The 21,099-nt window shown below is 40.3% G+C and overlaps 1 protein-coding gene across 2 annotated transcripts in view; it reads right to left on the bottom strand.

The window, feature by feature from the left end:
* Positions 1 to 21,099, bottom strand: part of PDR2 (phosphate deficiency response 2) — a 74,376-nt gene that overhangs the window by 33,043 nt on the left and 20,234 nt on the right. For both annotated transcript variants that reach the window (XM_010247394.3, XM_010247395.3), the window contains exons 11-13: positions 17,315 to 17,497; positions 15,421 to 15,471; positions 15,211 to 15,336 (exon numbers count right to left, since the gene is read on the bottom strand). In XM_010247394.3, coding sequence (XP_010245696.1) covers positions 15,211 to 15,336; positions 15,421 to 15,471; positions 17,315 to 17,497 — 360 coding nt within the window. The remainder of the gene's footprint in view (positions 1 to 15,210; positions 15,337 to 15,420; positions 15,472 to 17,314; positions 17,498 to 21,099) is intronic.

Below are 21,099 nucleotides of genomic sequence, written 5' to 3'. Positions count from 1 at the left end.
CCTAGGCGTTGCATAGGCAATGGATTTTTTTAAGTGAAAAATACATATCCAAGGTAGTTCCCTAGGTTCCATAACCATCTTTCCTTAATAACTATCCATAATTTTCATAAGAAAATTATAAACTTCATGTTTATGTCTAGAAAATCAACATATTTATGAGAAGAAAACTAAGAAAGAAAAGAAATTTCAATAAATATGGGGACTGAACCCCTATTTTTGTTATAGGAAAAGACGAAAAGAAATGGTGGAAGATGTGGAGAAAGAAATGTGTTGATTAGACAAAACTTTAAGGTTTTCCCTTATTGGTTCAAATTCAGAAGTCTTTGAGGGTTCATTACAGCAGTTAGCAATGTTTGTGTTGATTAAACCCTAACAAATAAGAAAATAATAAAAAGAAATTAGTTTATAAACACAAAAAATGAATATTTTTTTTTAATAAGACAGTATACAAAACTACTAGGCGACTGGGCGAGGCGAGCCTCCAAGGGCGCCTTGTCGCCTAGGCGTCGTGACTAGACCTATTCATGGGTCGGGCTCGGGCCGGGCTTTTTTGACAAATCCTGAGCCCGGCCTGAAACACAGTCGAGCTTGCTGTTTTGGGCCCGAGGTCAGGCCCGCGGGCCTAATTACATGTCCAAGCCCGACCAGGATGTGGGTCGGGCCGTCAGGCTACCCGACCCATGAACAAGTCTAGTCGTGACAACTCTGCATGAGCTTTTATTATAAATTATTAAGGATTCTATTTTAATGTTTTATTCTGACAATCTCCAATATTACCATAGAACTTCAAGTACAGTAACATGTTTATAGATCTTCTAGGCTTTCATACACCATCATGTATGGTAGCTGGGCTTGCAGCTACCATAAACGAAAGTTAAACATGAAGACGAAGCTTCCAGCAATGCCCATAAATGAAAAAAAAAAAAAAAAAAAACAAAGAGAAAGAGAAGTTGCAGCTACCATAAACGAAAGTTAAACATGAAGACGAAGCTTCCAGCAATGCCCATAAATGAAAAAAAAAAAAAAAAAAACAAAGAGAAAGAGAAGTTGCAGCTACCAAGATGTAGCTACTATTCTTGTGTAACAAGCAGGATTAAATAGTGTCACTGCTGTACTTTTCACCAAGCAGTCCGTAAAACACTAGAGGCAGAGTTCTAGCAATATCGAAACCACTAGGGTCTAAACTGAGATCCTCTGGTTTTTGTGTAAACCAGAGAAGAGGAGCAGGAGAAAGAACTAAACTGCCTTTATTAATTCCAAAAGAAACTGCCATAAAATATGTTCTACCTGTCTTAAAATAAACCTTATTGTACTTAGATTTGAAAAATAACTCTAAGTTGAACTAACAGTGATGCTTTACGGCTGGTATCGCCTCTTTGAGAAAGCACTTTAGCCATCTTGGAGTGGTCCTATTGTTTAAAGAATTGACTTCTGGCCAGCTTAGGGTCTGATGGAGATTGGATGGGCTGCATTTTATTATTTTGGGGTAGCAAGGAATGACGCTTTGCATCACTCACCCCCCCCCCCCCCGAAAAGAACTCCTCCATGAGGTTCAGTGTGTTATGCTCACCGTAACAGAGTGAGAAAGATGCTGCACATTGAAAGTATCGGTAATTAGTAAGATTAGCCAACTCAACAAGATCTGCTGCATATTTATGTTGGTTAACAAAGTAACCACGAGAGTTAAGAGTCACTTTGAAGCCCAAAAAGTAAGTCAAATAACCCAAGTCCTTCATCTTAAAAGACTCACTCAAGAGATTCTTCAAATTAATAATCCCTGCCTAATCATTCCATGTGATGATAATATCAACATATGGTAGAAGCACTGCCAACTTCCATAATGAAAGTGAATCTCTCAAACCAAGTTCTGCTTAAGACCATATAAGGATCACTTGAGACGACAAACAAGTTAGGGGTTGCCACAATACTCGGGACAGGGCTCCATATACAAAATTTCCTACCACTCCCCATGAAAAAAGGCATTCTTCACATTTATCCTATGAATCTCTCATTGTTTAACTACAGAAATAGCACGGAGTAATAAAAAAGCAGTCATCTTTGCCACCAGAGCAAATATTTCATCAAAATCTATTCCATACTCGCATTATCCAACCTTGCCAAATAAACCCATTGGCTATACCAATGATAAAAGCATTAGGAGGCATGACAAGCTCCCAAGAGTCATTTTTTAGAAGAACCTAAAGTTCTGTGTCCAAGGCATTTTCTTAATGAGGGATGGCTGCAATTTGCTGGTGAGACTTGGGAATATTTTTAGAAGACAACACAGCAGAAAAGTAAATCTGGTTTAAAAGAAAACAATAGTAGCCAAGAGGTCAAGATACTCTAACACTGTGTTTGGTTTGAAGGAAAATGTAGGGAAACCTTTACAAAACTTGTATAGGTTACCCTACATTTCCCTTCCTTTCCCTACTTTTTCCTTCAAACCAAACACAGCCCAAGGGAATAACATAAGGTAAGAGAAAAAGATGCAGTAGACATAGATGGAGGTATAAAGGAACTTAAAGGAGTCAATAAATTAGGATAACCACAGTCTAGTGATGAAGAAGAGGCTTAGGTGCTAAAGCAAGCAGTCACTTATGTAAGAAGGTCAAAAAAGGCTTCAAAATAGATGTAGATGCTTCTGAAGAATCTAAATAGTCAAAGCTATATAACAACTAAAGAAGGAACAGATAACATAGCAATATGTTTTTACTGATAAAAAAAAATAACATAACAATATGTTCAAAGAAAGAGATATTCTCAAGAAAGATAACATTGCAAGAATAGACAAATGCAACGAAATTTAGGATCATAACAAAGAAAAACCCTTGTGATCAAGAATATAGCCCACAAAAGAACACAAAGAAGCTTGAACAATTAGCTTAGTGTGTTCTTGTTGAGGAAGGACAAAAAAGACAACCAAATACATGAAGTATTGAAAAGTGTAAATGACAACTGAAAAGAGCTTGAAAAGGAGAAGAATTATCCAAAATTGATGAGGAAAGTAGGTTTATAAAGTAAAAAACAATGGTGTCCACCTCCACCCAAAACCAAAAGGTACAAGAAAATCTTGCAAAAGGGCTCTCACAACACTCAAGATATGCTTATTCTTTCATTCTACCATTCCATTTTGTTGTTGAGTACTAAGAGAAGATTTTTTTGATTGAAGGCCTTATTGCTTAAGTAGTTTTGGAAGTCTTCATCAAAATATTCTCAATCTGAATCAGAGCATGGGATGCATATATTGGTTTTGAAATGAGTAGAAACCCGAGCAAGAAAAAGTTGAAAGGTTGAAAAAACTCCTGGGTTCTTGTAGAGAAAGTAAATCCAAGTGAAGTGGCGACAAACATCAATAAAACTCTCAAAGTATTTGTAACCCAATCTAGAGACAACTAAAGACAACCAAATATCACTATACATTAACTAAAATGGTATAGTTGCATGCTCATTACAAGAAGGAAATAGTAAAACATGGCTCTTAGGCGAGCAACATGTAATGCAAGCTTTATTAGTATCTTTAAAAAAAATGAAGATGACAATTACCAAAACAAACAACTATGCCTATTAGAGGAGTTGGGTTTAAGAGACTGACCAACAAAAGCCCTTGTCAGATGATTTGAGGCACCAGAGTCGATAATGAAAGATGATTAGGTGAAGAACAAAGAACCAAAATCACGAGATTTACTGAACAAGCCAATAGTTTAGAAAATAAAAGAAAAAGCCAAGAACATAAGCTGACAAATCTTCTTTATCATGACACCTGAAGTAACCACCTTCACCAACAATGAAGCAATAGTGGATGAGCCATATGAACCCTCTATAAGAGTTTGATATACCTTATGTGAGCCCTCCTTTTGACTGCACCCACCCCTCTTGGGGCTCGCTAGGACAGTCTATAATGATATGCCCTTACTACTTGTAGTAAGTTTAGGGATTCTTCTTCTTACAATGTAAAACTACATGCCTGAATTCCTTGCATTCCTAACACTATACCCAAGAAAAACCTTTCTTGCCCTTGGATCTAGTTACATGAGAAACAACATCAAAATTAGAATTCCTCTTCCCATCAAATGTAGTTTGAGTAACCAACCTGGTTTCATCTCTCAAAAGCTTTCCCAAGAAAAGTATCCAGGTCTAGTAGAGTCTCCATATTGAGTGTATTAGACCTAACAAATTCATACATCAGCCTAAAATGCATTAGAAAATACATAATCTTTCTTTTATCAAAATGTATCATCATAAACAACACACAACGAGCTGAAAGATCATCTCCCATGTCCACTAATTCATATTCAGTCCATAAGTCAAATCTTCCCCTCCTTGATGATATGAGAATATATCAACTTCTATTTCGCACTATCGCAAAGTATTAAATTGTTGGTAAACCTTCTGAGGAAACTAATACGACTCATAAGCAGTCCTATACTCACACACAAGGTTTAAAATTTCAACACGATATGCCTGATAATGGGTGTATCATATCGTATCTTTGAAGCTTTGATACAGGGTACAGTGGGAAATAGGTGGTATCATCTTTGTTCCACCATATCGTACCCAAGCATCAAAATTTCGACACATATTAGGCCATATCAGTCAATACGTATCGTATCAGGAGGCCACTGATATGCCTCTACAGGGGGTGTTTCAGGGTGTGACCTGGTTCAGTGGTTAGACGGGCCTTAAACCAATCCCTCTAAACCAGATTAAAAAATCTAAAAAATATAAAAGCGAGCAAAGATACGGACTGATACGCCCCAACCGGTGTATCAGCCTGAATCAATATTTTGAACCTTAGTCATACCCGTATTGTTGGCATATTGAGCAAACTGATCAATACACTACGAAAAAGATACAGATATTAAATTAAAAAAAAAAAAAAAAAGAAAATCCAAATTAAGAATTCTTTCAACCAGATGGTGACTCTAGGCATGAAACCCTAGGCGATCTTAATCTTCTCCAATGACATCCTCTGCAGGTTATCAACCTCCTCTCTCAAAGCTGTCTTTTTCTTCCGCTCTCTCTCATCTCTCTCCTCTTACAAAACCATCTGTGGATGTTCCTATGGTTCTGCCTAGTCTGAAACAAGGTGAACCAGCAATCTTCTTCCCTGATGAAGTTCTAGAAAAGTCTTTTTTTTTATCAATAACTGGAATTCATTAGATTAAAAGAATTTAGTTACAGCGCTCCAAAGAGAGATAAACAGGCTTAGCTCTCTCCGGGAAGATAACAAAGAAGAAAAATTTACAGAACAGCCGAAAACATTTGATCCCTTTCCACCCCCTGCTTTGCTGTTCTCTTGACCCACTGAAACTTGATTTCCATTCCTCTAGTTAGCCACTTTATCTCCCTCCTCTCATTAGCATATTTCCAAAGTCCACTACCTTCCTGTAACCAACTTAAGACCAGCTTTCCCCTTCAACGACTAACTTTTGTATATTCAGTTCCTTAGACTTCCTTATACCCTCCAGTACTGCATAGACCTCAACTTTGAGAGAGTCTCCAAACCCAATGGAACCTGAATACAAAGCGAGCACCTTCCGATCCTCATCTCTGAAAACCCCTCCTACACCTGATGGACCTGGATTTCCTTCACTACTTCCATCGAAGTTTAGCTTTATAAGTCCACTTCCTGGTGGTGACCACACAGGACAAACTAAAGAACGAGCAGGAGCAGAATTCAGCCAGCTATTCAGCAACATTTCCGTAGAAATATCAACAAACAGGTCCAAGGATTTCAGCCAATGTACCACCCTCATTGTTACTACTTCAATAAGGCATTCTTTACTTCTTTCAATTTCAGAGAAAATTCTGGTGTTCCTTTCCTCCCAAAGAGTCCAACAAACAGCAGCCCTCACACATCTCCACATTATCCTTCCCCTTTTGTTTGGCCAACCAAAGAAGAGGGGCTAAACAAACTTTGAATGTTTGGCGGTGGGGTCCACCTGCAACCAAAAGAGGAAAGAAACCATTGCCAAAGATCAGTAGCAAAGGGGCAAGAAACTAATAAGTGGTACGAGCTTTCACCATTAGCCTTGCAAAGAATGCACCAATTCGGAGACAAGCACCAAGAAGGCCCCTTTTTTTGGAGTACGTCACATGTATTACATCCTCCGAGGAAGGCTTCCCAATAAAAGGCTCCAATCCTTGGAGGAATCAGCTCACCCCAAACATCCTTAACTGGAAAGTTTTGTGCAAATGGACTGGATGAAGGCAGTAGGAACTTGAAGAAAGAGGCACAAGAGATGGTTCTAGAGGGAGTTAGGGTCCACGGTCTCTTATCCCTCTCAAAGGGGTCCAACACCACCCGGTCTAAGATCTGAACCAGATTCATGGCATTTTCAAGCTATACATCCACTTTCCCGATTTAAAAGCAAGGTTGTGTCCGTTTTTTAGTTCCTTCTCAGTCTAATTTTGGGTTTGATTGGGATCTGGGGCTTAGAAGAGGCTTAAGGGATACAAGGAAGGGAATTGGTCTTTCAAAGGTATCTCACCCACCCAAATGTGCTCCCAAAACTTTACCTGATTCACAGAGCAGAGATCATATCTGATGTGCTGCAAAAAGGAAGGAAGAATGGCATGTATAAATTTCCAAGGAGAGGCACCAACAGACCTTGCCAAAGTCCCAGTGTCCCAGCCATCATCCACTTGACCATGAATACTTAGAATTACCCTTGTCCACAGTTTATCCCTCTCACCCCCCAACCTCCACAGCCATTTCCCCAACAAGGCTTCATTTTTCCTCCGAATGTTACCTAAACCTAACCCTCCGTCATCTCTACTCCTAGAGACTAGTTCCCAATTCACCCTGTGATCCTTCCTCCCCACGTTCCCACAAGAAGTCTCATTAACTTCTCCAAAATCCTACTTATCTTCACTGGGATCCTAAAAACTGATTAGTAATACACATGCAAACTAGCTAGTGTAGACTTGATCAAAGTAATTCTACCACCCAGAGATAAATAGTTCTTCTTCCAAGAGGCTAGCTTCTTAGCAAATCTATCAATTACAAGGCTCCAAAAGCTCTCTTTCCTCAGGTTATCCCCTAAGGGCATCCCCAAATAGTTTAGCGGCCATTGAGACACTGTACAACCCAAAGCTTCAGCCCTCTCCAATATAGCTCTTTCTTCCATATTGATCCCCACCACACAGCTCTTATCAAAGTTCACCTTCATATTTGACATTTGTTCGAACACTTGAATCACCAACTTCAAGTTTTTGGCCCATCTCACTTCCTCCCCCTCACAAAATAGAATTGTATCATCAGCAAACTGTAAGTGGGTGATAGGAATGTTGTCTTGTCCAACTCTCCATCCCCTCACAAGACTTCTTGAATTTGCTTTCTCAATTAGCCTCCCCAACAATTCAGCGATCAAGGTGAAAAGAAATGGAGAGAGGGGGTCCCCTTGTCTAATTCCCCTAATAGCCAGGAAGTAATCAACTACCTTTCCATTTACCAAGATGGAGTAATAACAAGTCTCTATACAACCCAGGATCCATTTACACCATTTCTCCCCAAAACCAAAGAGATCCAACACTTGCATCAAAAAAGATCAATCAACCGTATCATAAGCCTTCTCTAAATCCAACTTGCACACAATCCCTTTCCTCCTTGTTCTCCGCATATCCTCCACACACTCATTGGCAATTAGAATTTGATCCACAGTCTGCATATTTCCAACAAAAGCCCCTTGATTCTGTGAGATTAGCTTCGGAAGCACCTCTCTAATTCTTCTAGACAAGACCTTCGCAATGATTTTATACAAGCTATTAACCAAACTAATGGGTCTAAAGTCTCTTGGATGACTTGCTCCCACTTTCTTTGGGACCAAAGCAATAAAAGTTGAGTTCAGTCCCGGATTTATTACTCCCCTCTAGAAAAATTCAAAAAACACTTTAAAGATATCCTCCTTTAATATCTCCCAATAGTCTTGGTAAAAAGCCATGGTAAAGCCATTCCGTCCTGGTGCTTTAGCTCAATCCATTGAAAAAACCGCTTCCCTTATTTCCTCAAACTCAAAATTTCTTTCAAGCCACATCTTCTTCTCCTCGAACAATTTTGGCCAATCTAACCCTTCCACAAAGATTCTCTAGTTTAAAGGCCTTCTATATAAAAACTTAAAATGCTCCACAAAGGCCCTAGCAATCTCATCTTGTTGAGATACTGACACCCCATCTATCTCCAATTTAGAAATCAGATTTTTCCTTCTTCTACCATTGGCCATTGCATGAAAAAAATTTGGTGTTTCTATCACCTTCTTTCACCCACTTATGTCTAGACTTTTGCCTCCAGCTGACTTCCTCTTTGAATAGGATGTCTTCTAGTTGCTTCCTGAGCTTCCATCTTTCTTGTTTGTCTCTCACTTCAAAATTGCCTCCCCTTTCTTTGGCATCAAACTCCTCAATCTGATTGATCACTTCATGATTTCTCTCTTCAATACTTCCAAATTGTAGAATATTCCACTCCTTAATCTTCCTTTTTAATTCCTTCAACTTCCAATGAAATTTCATCCCCTCCCAAATAGCACTTGGGTTAGTGTCATTCCACCAACTCAATAAACCCAGGGTGAGATAGCCACATGTTCTCAAATTTGAAAGGAGTGGGCCCCTCTAGTACCGAGATCCTCTCTCATTAAGGTAATAGGCCAATGATCTGATGTTACCCTAGACAATGCTCTCTCTATAACTAGTTGGACCATACACATTAGTTGATACCCACTCAAATCCATCTACCATGTGTCTTAACTTGATAGAAACAGTAAACTTCCCAATCGGCTTCTCCACTCCCTCAAAAACATCTTCTTTCCACATTGTCACTAAGCCTCCTAACCTTCCCCACAAAGGACAAAAAGCCCAATTGATGCCCCTTACTTGCCACACCGATCTAGCCCATCTCCTGTCAAACTCCATCAGCTTAGGGTCCTGAATCAGCACCAAATCTAGATCCTCTCTTCTTATTACTTCTTTTATTAAAGACCTTTTCCTAACCCCCTAACATTCCAATTGAGAATCTTCATCACCACTTTCTAAAAAAACCCTTACCTGTCCTCTTTTCAATTGGTCCCTCTTCTTCTACCCTTTCTCTCACTGAACTCCTTATCTTCTTCTACATCTCGCCTTAGCCTTTCTGACCCACTCAACTTCCTCTTCCTTGGTTTTCTCTCTACCTTTCCTTTCCTCAAAAAATACCTCCAACTCATTTGGATCCTTTATTTTACAGCCCATTTGCTCAACAAATTGTGCAACTGAATCCTCCTTATCAGTTTCATTTGGTCCTCCTCCCTCCTCTTCCTCATTACTCACCTCTTTCTCTACCTCCCATGTCTACACGTTTCCAACTACTCTCCCATCCTCTAGAATCTTACCCCAACTTCTTGTTTCAACTTCTCTCCTTTTCATTTTTTCCAGAAAAGTTTCTACCAGCTTCCAAATTTTCTCTCCCAGCTCCTCTTCTTCCTGTGAAACTATTTTCCTTCCTTTATTCACCCCTTCAATAGGATGTGGAAGTGGCAATATGGTTGGCTAGGAGTCTAGGACAAAGGCAAAAGACAAGGAGTTAGTACCAAAATGGAAAGTCACAGCCATACCTTGGGTGGAAGCCAGGATAGGATCGGTGGAAGAGAAGGGTTTCCCTCTCAGCTAAGAGACCAGGACTCTGGGTAAACCGAATTCCACAGTGGGAACTACAGGTTGGAAAGCTCTTCCTGCCAAAGAATACTCTTTCGGCGAATTCCTAAGGCTTTGTAGCTTGTCTCTAAGTTGGTCCTCAAAGACTGGTTGGTAGTGACCATCTCCTACCAGCTCACCAAAATCTTGCTCTTTGTCCATCACTTGGTTAGGTTGTTCCCCATTTGATTCCATAATAACACCCCTACTGAGCAAACCACTCTCAGTAGTTTTTAACTTCTCCAATTCCTTAGATAGCATCAAATCAAGGGTTGTATCTGGCCCTCTTTGTCCTTTATCAAGCACAAACGTGGTATCAGTCACTTCGTTTTCAAGGTCTGCTACTGTATTTAGAATGACTCCCTCACCCGAAAGAGGTGAACCAAGCCCAGCTCTTGAAGTCACTGTAAACTTCTCGTAGTCCCCTTTGACATCACCACCTCCTATCGAGTCCTCTTCTAAGAACAGAAGTTCTGTATTGAAGCTTTCCTCTTCCCACATGTTCACTTTTACTTGCAGATTTAAGCTGGCCAGACTTTCTGTATCACTCCCATCTGAGTTTTCACTGATCTCTTCATCGGACCACCCTTCTTCCCCAAGTTGGGGCAGACTTCTCTTCACAGATCTGGGATTCTGCCTACGGCCTATCCGATGAAACCCTGTTTAAAACCTTAGCCAGCACCCATTGCAGCGAGCTATTTCTGGCTGAAGCTGCTCCAGAATTGCAGCACCCAACAGAACAGCTCGATGAAGAAGGTGATGGACCATTCTTCTTGACTATAGAGTCTCCCAACTGTTCAACCATGTGACCTTTTAAAGAGTCACATGACTTACTTAAGTCTAAGCCATTCACTTGGGCCACTATAATTCCCAACTGTTCAACCATGTGACCTTTTAAAGAGTCACGTGACTTAAGTCTAAGCTACTCACTCGGGCCACTTTATTTCCCAATTATTCAACCATGTGACTTTTTAAAGAGTCACATGACTTACTTAAGTCTAAACCACTTACTTGGGCCAATTTACCATTCGACCCACTTGATAAGTCTTGGGCAGTGGGCTTTTTCATATGCCCATCTTTGGACACCTGTAAGCCCTCTTTACTAGACACATTCTGGTTTAGGCCTACAACTGGCCCAACTGCTTTGGACTTTACCTGGGCCAACCCCTCCCCTATTTTAAATCCTGTTTGGTTGGCGCCTGAAACCACCTGTGCATAGGTCCAGCTACCTGTCATCTTGTTGCCTTCAACTACACGCTTAAGAAAGCCCTCCTATTCCTCTGTCTTTTGGTCTCCCCAGATCTTTAGCTTCCATTTTGGTGCAAGGTCCATTTACATTTGAATCCACCAATCCTCTAGTGCCACACAGAGCTTCTTCCTCAACTTTCTCATCTCCCTATCTGCGTGCCTCTCTCCAAAGCCGAGCTTCAATGGCTGATACTAGCCAAACTGAGACAACCTTCCCTTCCACCCTCAGCTCCACTTTCCGCGGTATCTCCTCTGGTTTTACTGCACTTAGACTGATAGCTGCAAAGTGGAAATCTCCCCAGTAAGCACCATCAAGGGTCGCACCACACAAATTTGCAACCGATACGGAAATTTCTTGCCTCCACAGGTGAAAAGGCAGGCCCAACAGTCTCACTAGAACCCCATCTTCTACAAAGATGTCTCTCAAGTTTGATCCTGGTCACCAGCTTGAGATTGTGAAATTTCCAATATTGGACTAGATGTTTAAGGCCATGACTTCCACTCTATCTTCAAGCAAATCCAGCACTGCCTTACATTTCTCAAAGGTTGTTAAAATGAAGGTTTTCTTCAACTTCAGCCTTACTATTAACAGATCTGCAACTGCCTTCCAATTCTTTACCCAGGAGCTAGCTACAATTATAAGTTTCTTTTCCCAATCTTCTTTCTCTAGATTCACTCTTATTCCTTGTCTCCTTGCACTATTCGCCACTACAAGAAACTCCTGCTTGTCCATCTTATCTTGACTTGTATAAGAGTTATCTGTTTCTCTCTCTGTTTTTCCCTCCTTTGTTGTACCTCCTTGTTTTCCTATCTTCCATTTCAGTATTTCTCCCAAAGCCCCACTTATCTCCTTCCATCCAAGACTCTGCCTTCCCTCTGGGAAGCAGACAATCTGCTTCTTTCCCTTACCAAAGTACTCTGCTAGTGATATGAAAGACCCTTTAGAGTTTACCTTGCTTTCTATCACATATTTTCTTCCATCTTCAGAGAGATATTGTTTGCAGTTGGTTTGCTTGCCCTTGTAACTTGCTTGCTCCACAAGCTCCTTGACCCATTGAATCACTTCTAACCCTGCTAGCATCACCATCCCTTTCTTAGCTTCCCTAATCTTCAAACCCTGCAACCCTTTCAGCCTCATCTCTTCGAGCAGAAATGACTTTGCTTCTACCTTAAAAACTTTTTTCCAAAGATCTACAACCTGGAACCTCATTTTCTTTCCCTTGTCTATAGTCTTATGAAGTTCTCAAATGGGCACTGGTTGGAAAGTGTATGCATGGCCATCCTCCTCTGCCTGAGATCAAAGATTTTCTTTACAAAACATTTTGCCTACAGAATGAGGTATGGGCTACTACCCTAGTTAAATTTTTATGTGGAGAACTTGCCTCGTTCAATAGCCATGGTGGTACGTCCTATTATCAACTTCAATCAGACCACTGGTACTCTCTCAAGAACTTCTACAGCTAGGGTTTGCATCAACTTGATTTATTGAAGTAGCACCCTTCTAGGGTTTGGATTTGCTCCAAATGTTAAGGTTTTTAGTAGGAAATAGTCTACAAAAACTTTCCTTCTTACTGTAACAACTGCTACAAAATCGGCCACTCTTTTGAAACCTCAAAGATAAATAATACTAGTGGAGAACTGGCAGAGCAATATGTTCCAATTACCAAACCTTCTGGTGGAGATGATTCCTCCTCTGGCAAAAAAGAAAATGATGGTGTTTCACTTGAAGTTGCTGAAACTGAAAATGAAAAGCAGAAAGAATCAAACAACAGTCTGGGTGATCATCAAACCATCATGGTCGACACAGATATTTATAATCCAAGCATAGTTAATATAGCTTCCCCGGTCACAGACACAGTTGTTCAACTCTGTGAAGCCATGCATCCCAGTTTCCAAATATGACATCACCGTGAGACTGGAAAAAGCTGACACTTTTAGTGGCATGTCTGACAGACTCACTCAATCTGAACCTAGGAAAGGCGATCATCTGCTTCTCTCGCAAAATCTGAAAGGTTTCCATGACAGAATTGGTGACAAGGTGTTAGCCATGAAAAAACTATCAGATCATGAAGGGTCAAACGCTCCCCGAGATGGCTGTCAAAATTGGGGACATAACTTCGGTTCCAGATCTTGTACCTGCAGACATTCAAGAGTCTCAACCAACTGAGGTAAGAATAGTTGATGAATCTGCTTTTCAACAAGTCAAGCAGAAAGGAAGGAAAAAAAAAGGACTATAGCGTTCCCCCATTTGAGAAAAGGGTAACTAGATCCCAAGCGAGTCAAGGTGTGTCCTTCTCTTCTCTTGAATGATGAATACTTTATTTTGGAATACTAGGGGTCTGGGTAACAGCCTCACTATTCATCATTGAAATAAAAGAAAAAAAAAAACTGAAGAACTTATAATAATGTGGGACTGTTACCTCTGGTCAAACCTAAGGTTCCCACATCTAAAATGTCTTCCCTCATGCAGAGAATGAACTTTGGAGGTTTTCTAGTAAATAGTGAAGATGATTTCCGGGTGGTAGTGATGTGGCACCGTCAATTTTAGTTGCTTCTATTTTTACTACTGATTCAATTATTTGTTGCTTAGTAGAGATTCCGGGTTTAGACCCCTTTGTGCTTTTGTTGTCCATGATAGATGTTCTGTGCAGGAACGTCAACAGTTGTGGATGACTCTTAGTGATGCGTTGAATAATAACACCTTGCCTTTCCTTCTCCTGTGAAATTTCAATGCTATCCTGGATCCTTCTAAAAAACTTGGGGGTATCAGTCCTAATTTGGAGTCAATGAGAAATTTCCAGGATTTTATTTTCTCAGTCGGTTTGCATGACCTTGGCTTTGAGGGCAATACTTTTACTTGGTGCAATGGGAGAGAAGATCAAGCTCATTTATGGGCTCAACTAGGTCATGGTTTGGAAAACAAAACTTGGCTCTCCAATTTTCTCTCTTTTCCGGTCAATCACTTGAACAGTTTATATTCAGACAACTGCCCTCTTTGCAAAGTTCTAGATGATTCTGAAGCAGGCCCTTCCATGTTCAGATTTCAGCAGATGTGGCTGAATCGTGATTCCTTTCTTCCTACTGTAACTATGAATTGGAGCTTACCTGCTCCGGGTTCTCCTCTTCGAAGGCTTGTCTTCATGTTGAAACGGTTGAAAGGCTGTCTCAGATCCTGGAACAAAAATGTCCTTGGTGATCTCTTTCAAAATATCAAATTTGCAGGAGATATGTTCTCAGAAAGGACGTGTTTCATGCTAAAAATAATACATTTGAAAGTCTCACCAGCCTTAAAGAAGCTAAGCAAAATCTGCATCACTGGCTTCTACAAGAAGAAATCTATTGGAAGCAGAAATCAAGAGTGAAATGGCTTACAGAGGGAGACTGCAACACAAAATTTTTCCATGCCACTGTGAAAGCTAATCAGCATACTTCTTTGATGAAGGAGATTTTTCTACAGGATGGTTCTTCTATCACAAACCAGAATCAAATTATTTCAGAGGGCATTCATTATTTTGAAAATATTCTTTCGGCTGAACAATTCCATATCTTAGACGTCCTGCTGGATATTATTCCTTACTATATTACTGAAGCTGATAATATGCAGTTAACTCTCCCTCCTACAGTGGAGGAAATTAAAACTGCAGTTTTTTTCTCTCTTCCACACCCGGACCGGACAGGTGCTCGGAGATTAGATTGTAAAAGTTAGGACACCATCACTTACTATTAAGTGGCGTGCCACTCTTTCCTTAATCACTAACATCATGTTATAATTGTCTCTCTGAAAAGGGAAAATTTATTAAAGGTGTACCATGTACGTGGAAAGCCTAGTAGAATACCACTTTATCTTAAAGAGTAGGGGTAGAATTTGCAGAAATGCACATAACATACAATGACAATATTGGCCCTACCAACAATATAAGAATAAAAAACATAACGGCAGCTATTAGAAACTTAGATGTTGCAAAATAAAATACATAAACAGCACATAACAAATAGGAAACATCATCAACTCAACAAGTGAGAAACCTAGAACTTCAATAAAAAGAATCATCCTAGGTGCATTGAACAATAAGTCAACATAAAGAGCTCTTTTACAACACTACAACCCATTGACACTCTTAAGAAGCAGAAACAAATATTTCTAGTTCAGAGAAATCAACCACATTAGTAAAACAGATTGCCACTATATAGATTCTTCCCCTGTTTTCAGCATCACCCACTAACCCTAAGGACAAGAAAAATATAAAAGAAAAATGAAAGAGAAAAGAAATAATTACATATCTCAGATTTCATACTAACCAGCTTGTTGTCCACAAACACCAAAGCATGACAAGAAGCAAGAATTTCTAATGTGTGAATAGGCACTTTAGCCATATCTGACTGTAAATCCAGACTGTCAGATAAGCCTACCACTCCACGGAACTCCTGAAAAAGATTTGTCAGAATCAAATCAAAATAAGGGCAGCAACCAACAACCAAGCATAAAAGCCAATTCGCCTACTCCCATACCATGTCATCTGAAGTAAGAGTTCCTGTCTTGTCAAAACAGCAAATGTCAACCTGCAGAGATAAGGAAGTTACAATATAAGAGTAATGAATTGTGTGTAGATTTTTGTTATGCAAATGTGAAAATGTTGTACAGCAGAGCTACAATGAAGTTCGAACCAGAAAAGAAAGAGAGGAGAAAAGAGAGAAGAGAGAACGGAGAAAACTGCCAATCTGTTATAGAAAAGGATTAGACTCCATAATCCTCTCTAAGCAGTCAGCCCACCCTTATATTAATAATAAAAAGATGCTGAATTACAGGTACGCCCCTGTTTATCATAAATAGAGGACAGGAGTGTCTAAAACATAAAATAAAAAGACTTCTCTATCCTCCTGCCCAATACACCCAGAAAGATCATTCTTTTAACAGTAAACAATCTCTCTTTCCCTGTATTACGCCTTTTTTAGTATCAAACATTCTATATCCATCTAAAAGCAGAAAACAAGTCAGACTTGAGCAGTAAATCAGATGACCTATAAAGAAGATTTAGAAAATTAAAAAAAAAAAATAGATGATTGTTGTATTGATCAAAAAAAAGATAGGTGATTCTTGAGATGTCATACTAGTACAATTTATTGGCTATGTTTAGAGGTGGCAATTTTTCACCCAACCCGCCCATTTACTTGGCAGGTTGGAAATGGGTTGATCACCCATTGGGTAAATTTAAATGGGTTGGATCGGGTTGGGTTGTGGATAGCCATTAAGTTAACCACTAAAGATACAAGTATTAATTCCTTAGCCTTTTTTTTAATTCTCTTCATTTGAATGAAATAACTTATAATTAATGCATTAATTTTCTATTAGTTTTGTCTAAATTGACATAAACAAAAAAAAAAATTAGTTTTGTCTCGAATCAACACACTTCACCCAAATCGACATAAATCCAAATCTTGACCCGAGTTCGGACCAGCTCAACTTGGTCTAAATATGAACAGACCTGATCACCTCGGTTCGGTTTGTTTGGGTCAGTCAGCCCAGTCCGAGCCCAACCCAGGGGTAGGCCTGTTCGGATCAACCCAAATCCAAAGCAAGGCAAGACGAGATGGTTCAGTCCGGACCCTGGTCCAATTAAGCCCAAAATCTGCCCTACTTGCTTTGACACAGGTTGAACTGTCTGGTCCAACTCATATCTATACAACCCAACCCGAATCCGGACGGGTCCGATTTACTTCCATTGACCCGTTTCGGGCCAATCGATTTGGTCCCAAACCCATGCACAAACCTGATAATGGGCTGGTCCAAGTCAATCTACCATTGACTGAACAGATCTAGTTTGGTCCGACCAGACTAATATGAATCCAAACGGTTCAACCACTTGATGTGATTAGCTCGAAAACAATCCAGTTAGATAGTTCAAGTTGGTCTAACTAGTTTGAACATAAGTGGTTTGGTCAAACACAAAACCCAAACATAGTCAAATGGCTTCGCCGCTTGTGTAAAAATAACATGCATGTAATGTGACTTGAACCTTCACCACTTGTGCAAATAACAACTACTATTACCACCAAGCTATGATCAACTTATTTGTCAAGTGGGAGTAAGTTCTTTGTTTTAAGTACATAAATATAAGTTTAATGGGTTTGGGCGGGTTGGATTGGGTCAAAGCGGGTTTGGGTTGAACCCAACCCATTTAATTTTATATAGCTAGGTCAGTAATGGGTTGCCGGGTTAGATGGGTTGGTTGAAGCTTTAGCCCAAACCAAACCCAACCCAACCCAACCCAACCCACCCAATTGCCACCGCTAGCTATGTTGCATCTTAATTGTGGAACAACAATAATATTGAATAAGCAATTTGAGACTATGTGCAGAAGTTATTACAAAATAAGAAGAAAAATTTTAAGTTAAAACTACCAACCTTCCCAGCAAAGGGAATTCGAAATGGTTCTGTGCAGAATATCCCACGTCGTGCTAATGCAATTAGGGATGTATTAACAGCTATTGATAGCTCCATTGGCAGCTCTGGGGGGATCACTGAAGTAATAATCAGAGAACAACTCAAGAAAAGCTTGTATTTGCTCCTCGTTGGATCTTCTAATCCCTGCATCATATATATCCATGTTATATAGATAAGAAAAAGTGGGTACAAGGAAAAAAGAAAATAAGAAGACAAAAGAAAAAAGGACTTATTTTGTGCAACTTCTAGAGATAGAATAGCAGAGAGAAAGTGGAGAGTAAAAGAAAAGAAATGGGAGAAGAATAGCATACGTACATACATGTATAAGGCAACCACACACCTTGTCAGACATATAAATAATAACAACTAAAAAGACAAAACATCAATATCAAATAAATAAACACAAACAGAATACAAGTATCTCACCCTCAAGCTGAGCATAGATACATATCATATGCAGTTTACTTACCTAAACGGCTAAACTATTATCCAACTTAAACTTTATGACCCCTGACTCCATATTAGTTGTAACAAATGGAAGTCAAACTTCCTCCAAAGATCATGTGTTACTAAAGAAAGTGTCAATCAACCTTGTTAGAAGTGTTGGTACTGTTAATTATATAGGCAGCAAGGTATTATTCACATTTTATATTTTTTAACCTCAGGAGGGTGTTAGACAGTTTTTGTATGCCCTTAGCTTCAATCAGAATGATGTACATTATGAGTTTATTGTAAATGAATAAAGTACATATTTGATTCATGCTCCTTTGGTGTGTTTCTGTGTAATACCTTTAAACTGGACACTTAATGAGACTCGTGTTAGTTTAGAATGTTCACAGCCAGTGGGTCGGTCTGGGGAGACCTATCCTGATAAGGCTGACACTGATGTGCCACCAAGTCGGTTGGGGTGGCCTGTCTCAGCCACCAGGGTGAGACCCAAGGCACATGCAATGTAGGATTAATTGAATCTTTGAACCGGACCAGATTTCCAGTATTGCCATGGACCTTGGAGATTAATGGGCAAAACTAGAAAGTTACACCCGACCCCTAGACTCGATTATGATACTGCACTAGGTGTCGGATTGGGTTGTCTTTGATGTACCAATTAGCGAGATCCTTAGCGGGGGTCAAAACCTAGGTATGTTGGGACAGTCTGAGAATTCATCTGAGTGGGTGTTCATAGTGACAGGATCAGCCCCTTTGTCGGACAAAGGTAATGATCGGGGATGCACTCTCTTTGATGGAAACCAAGACTGCCGGCAGCCGATTTCAATCGTTGAGATTTGTTTTGCAAAATATATTTTATATGAGATGTAAAAGTATATATATTATGGTTTCCAAAATGTTTGCAAAAGGTTTTAATCCCGGGATCCATATAAGAAGAGAGTGCAACACTGTTCCTTGAAGCCTAGGGAGAGGTCCTCTCTTGTCGGGCAGTGTTTGATCATTATGGGCTGAGAGGTTAAGTGTAAGACCATTAAGGGTAATACCTGATGGGCTAATCTTGCTTCTGCCCACAGTCCCTGGGTGTAACAAGGTGGCTTGGCCCAGGAACCATTTAGGGTAAGTGTTGAGCCCATAGAGCCCATGCGATGGGTTTCAGGGGGTGCACTGTCTATAACAGTGTATTCGGCCAGGCCTTGTAACAAAGGCTGGGCCAAACCCATGTGGCTGATGTGTAGATCAATGTTTGGGTCCCACGCCATACAAGGAAGCCCAACTGGGCAGCAGTTAGGAAGGCTAAGTAAGCACATAACCTTAATGGGCCTAAAGCCCATTTCGAACTGGGCTGATTTGATCAGTTAAATAAGGGGCGAATTCTGGGATTAGATAGGCAGATAGGATAGGATCTTAACCCTATCCACTTAGAGAGTCCAGATCTGAATGTGATTCAGATCTGGAAACCTCCTAATGAGATTAGGAGAAGGCTGATCCAATCTGCAGATAAGATAAGGGTTTACACTTATTACTTAAAGGGATGTCTGATCCAAATATGATTTGGATCAGCAACTCCTAATGGGATTGGGAGTTGATCCCTTTAAGGTTACAAAAGAAGGAGGGGGCGGCAGCCTTTAGAAGACACATATTCACATCCTTTTCAGAGCTGAAATCACAGAAGGAAGAATTAAGCAACCTTGCGAAACTCTTTCTTGCCGCCTCCTTCCTGTTGCCGCCTCACCTGCCAGTTCGATCTCCAGTTCAATGGGAGAAATCAAGATTCGATCTTGACATCAGTTCCTTGTGAAGGGACTGATAGGAAGTTGTGCTCACGTGCCATCCTGCTACTTCTTGCGAAGGATTAGGTTCTTGGAGAGAACACTGCTGATTCTGCTCCATCCTACACTGCGCCATCTTCAGTGGGAACGGTCTTTGGATCCTTCCTTGGGCGTGAACACCTTCGTTGGGAGATATTTTTTCTCCGCATCAGGTATAATCCTCTCCAACTGCTTTTGTTCAGATCTGGTTCGATTTATAGTTCAAGATTAATCCTTGAAAAATATGATTTTTCTAAAATAGGGAATGCGATTCCCAGTTGAAGGGAGAGAAATTTTTGAAATTCGCCCACCTTATTCCGCAAGATTTGGGCGTCCATACGATGGATCTCTCATCCCATCAGAGGGCACTTCTGTCATTGTATAATATTTACATAATATACACTTGATAGGCTGGTGAGGAAGATTAGGTTTTTCTCCCCATCACCACTCTTTGTTTCCTTGGTTACTTAAATGGTATCAGAACATTGTCGGTGACATTGGATCAGCTTCGATTCTCTTTGTTTTTCCCATTCTTCTTTGCATATAATACTGCAGCAAGGTTGTGAGAAGATTCTGACTGAAACGAAATACACATGTATATCTTTGTCCATTTGTGGTGAGTATCTTGTGGTGGGTTTTTGATACCCCCAGAGGCCTACACACCCTCTGGCGAGGGATCAGGCCACTGTAGTTTCCCAGTGCTGGAATTCCGATGGGACGGAGATGACACAATAAAAGAGAGGTTGCTGAAGGGATTTCAGATCTAGAATCTGAGATCTGAGAGAATCTCTCAATCAAGAAAGGAAGCTCACACAGGCTAGGAGTATGTACATGTTGTGAATCCACTCGAGGAACCCCTATGTAGATTTCCTTAGAGGTTTCTTTTTCTGGATAGTTTCCTTTTGGGTCTGTGACAAAGTTGTTCGATTTGCGCCACTTGGATTAGTTGTGGTCTTGCCATGTGTTTATGCAGTTACATCAGTACTTAGGCCCCCACCCTTTCCTGACGTACATTGAGGGCATGGTGCAGCCAAGCTCTGGTTGGGTTTCAAAAAGTTGTGAGATCGCAAAGTTAGTTTGAGTATCTCACGATTGAACTTCTGATCTCACAGTATTTGTGATTCAGAGAGCGAGCAAGGCTACGATAAGGCAATTGGTGATCTCACAAATGAGCTTGCTATCTCATGGGTTGCATCAGGATCTGAGTTGCTACAGCCCTTCCTAGGTCCTTAAGGAGAACACAGTGAGACACTGAGACGCGATGGAGTTAAGTGTCAATTTACGTATATGCAATGGGCGTAGTGGAACACTGCTTTATCAAAAGGCTACCCCAGTAGTATGATGCAACCAGTGGTTCTCATCACATCCTAACCTATGAACTGCAATAGGTTGTGTTCATGTTACGGCACAATTGTCCCATCACAAAGCTATCAATGTGATGCCTAATCACACAGTCTTACACCAAGTATATTAGGGAAAAGAAGCCTGAAA

This window comes from Nelumbo nucifera, chromosome 3 (genome assembly GCF_055504915.1).
Source record: "Nelumbo nucifera cultivar China Antique chromosome 3, China Antique-T2T, whole genome shotgun sequence".
In the NCBI taxonomy this organism is placed as follows: domain Eukaryota; kingdom Viridiplantae; phylum Streptophyta; class Magnoliopsida; order Proteales; family Nelumbonaceae; genus Nelumbo; species Nelumbo nucifera.
Note: the sequence above shows the minus strand (reverse complement) of the source record. Positions and strands in the feature narration are given on the sequence as shown.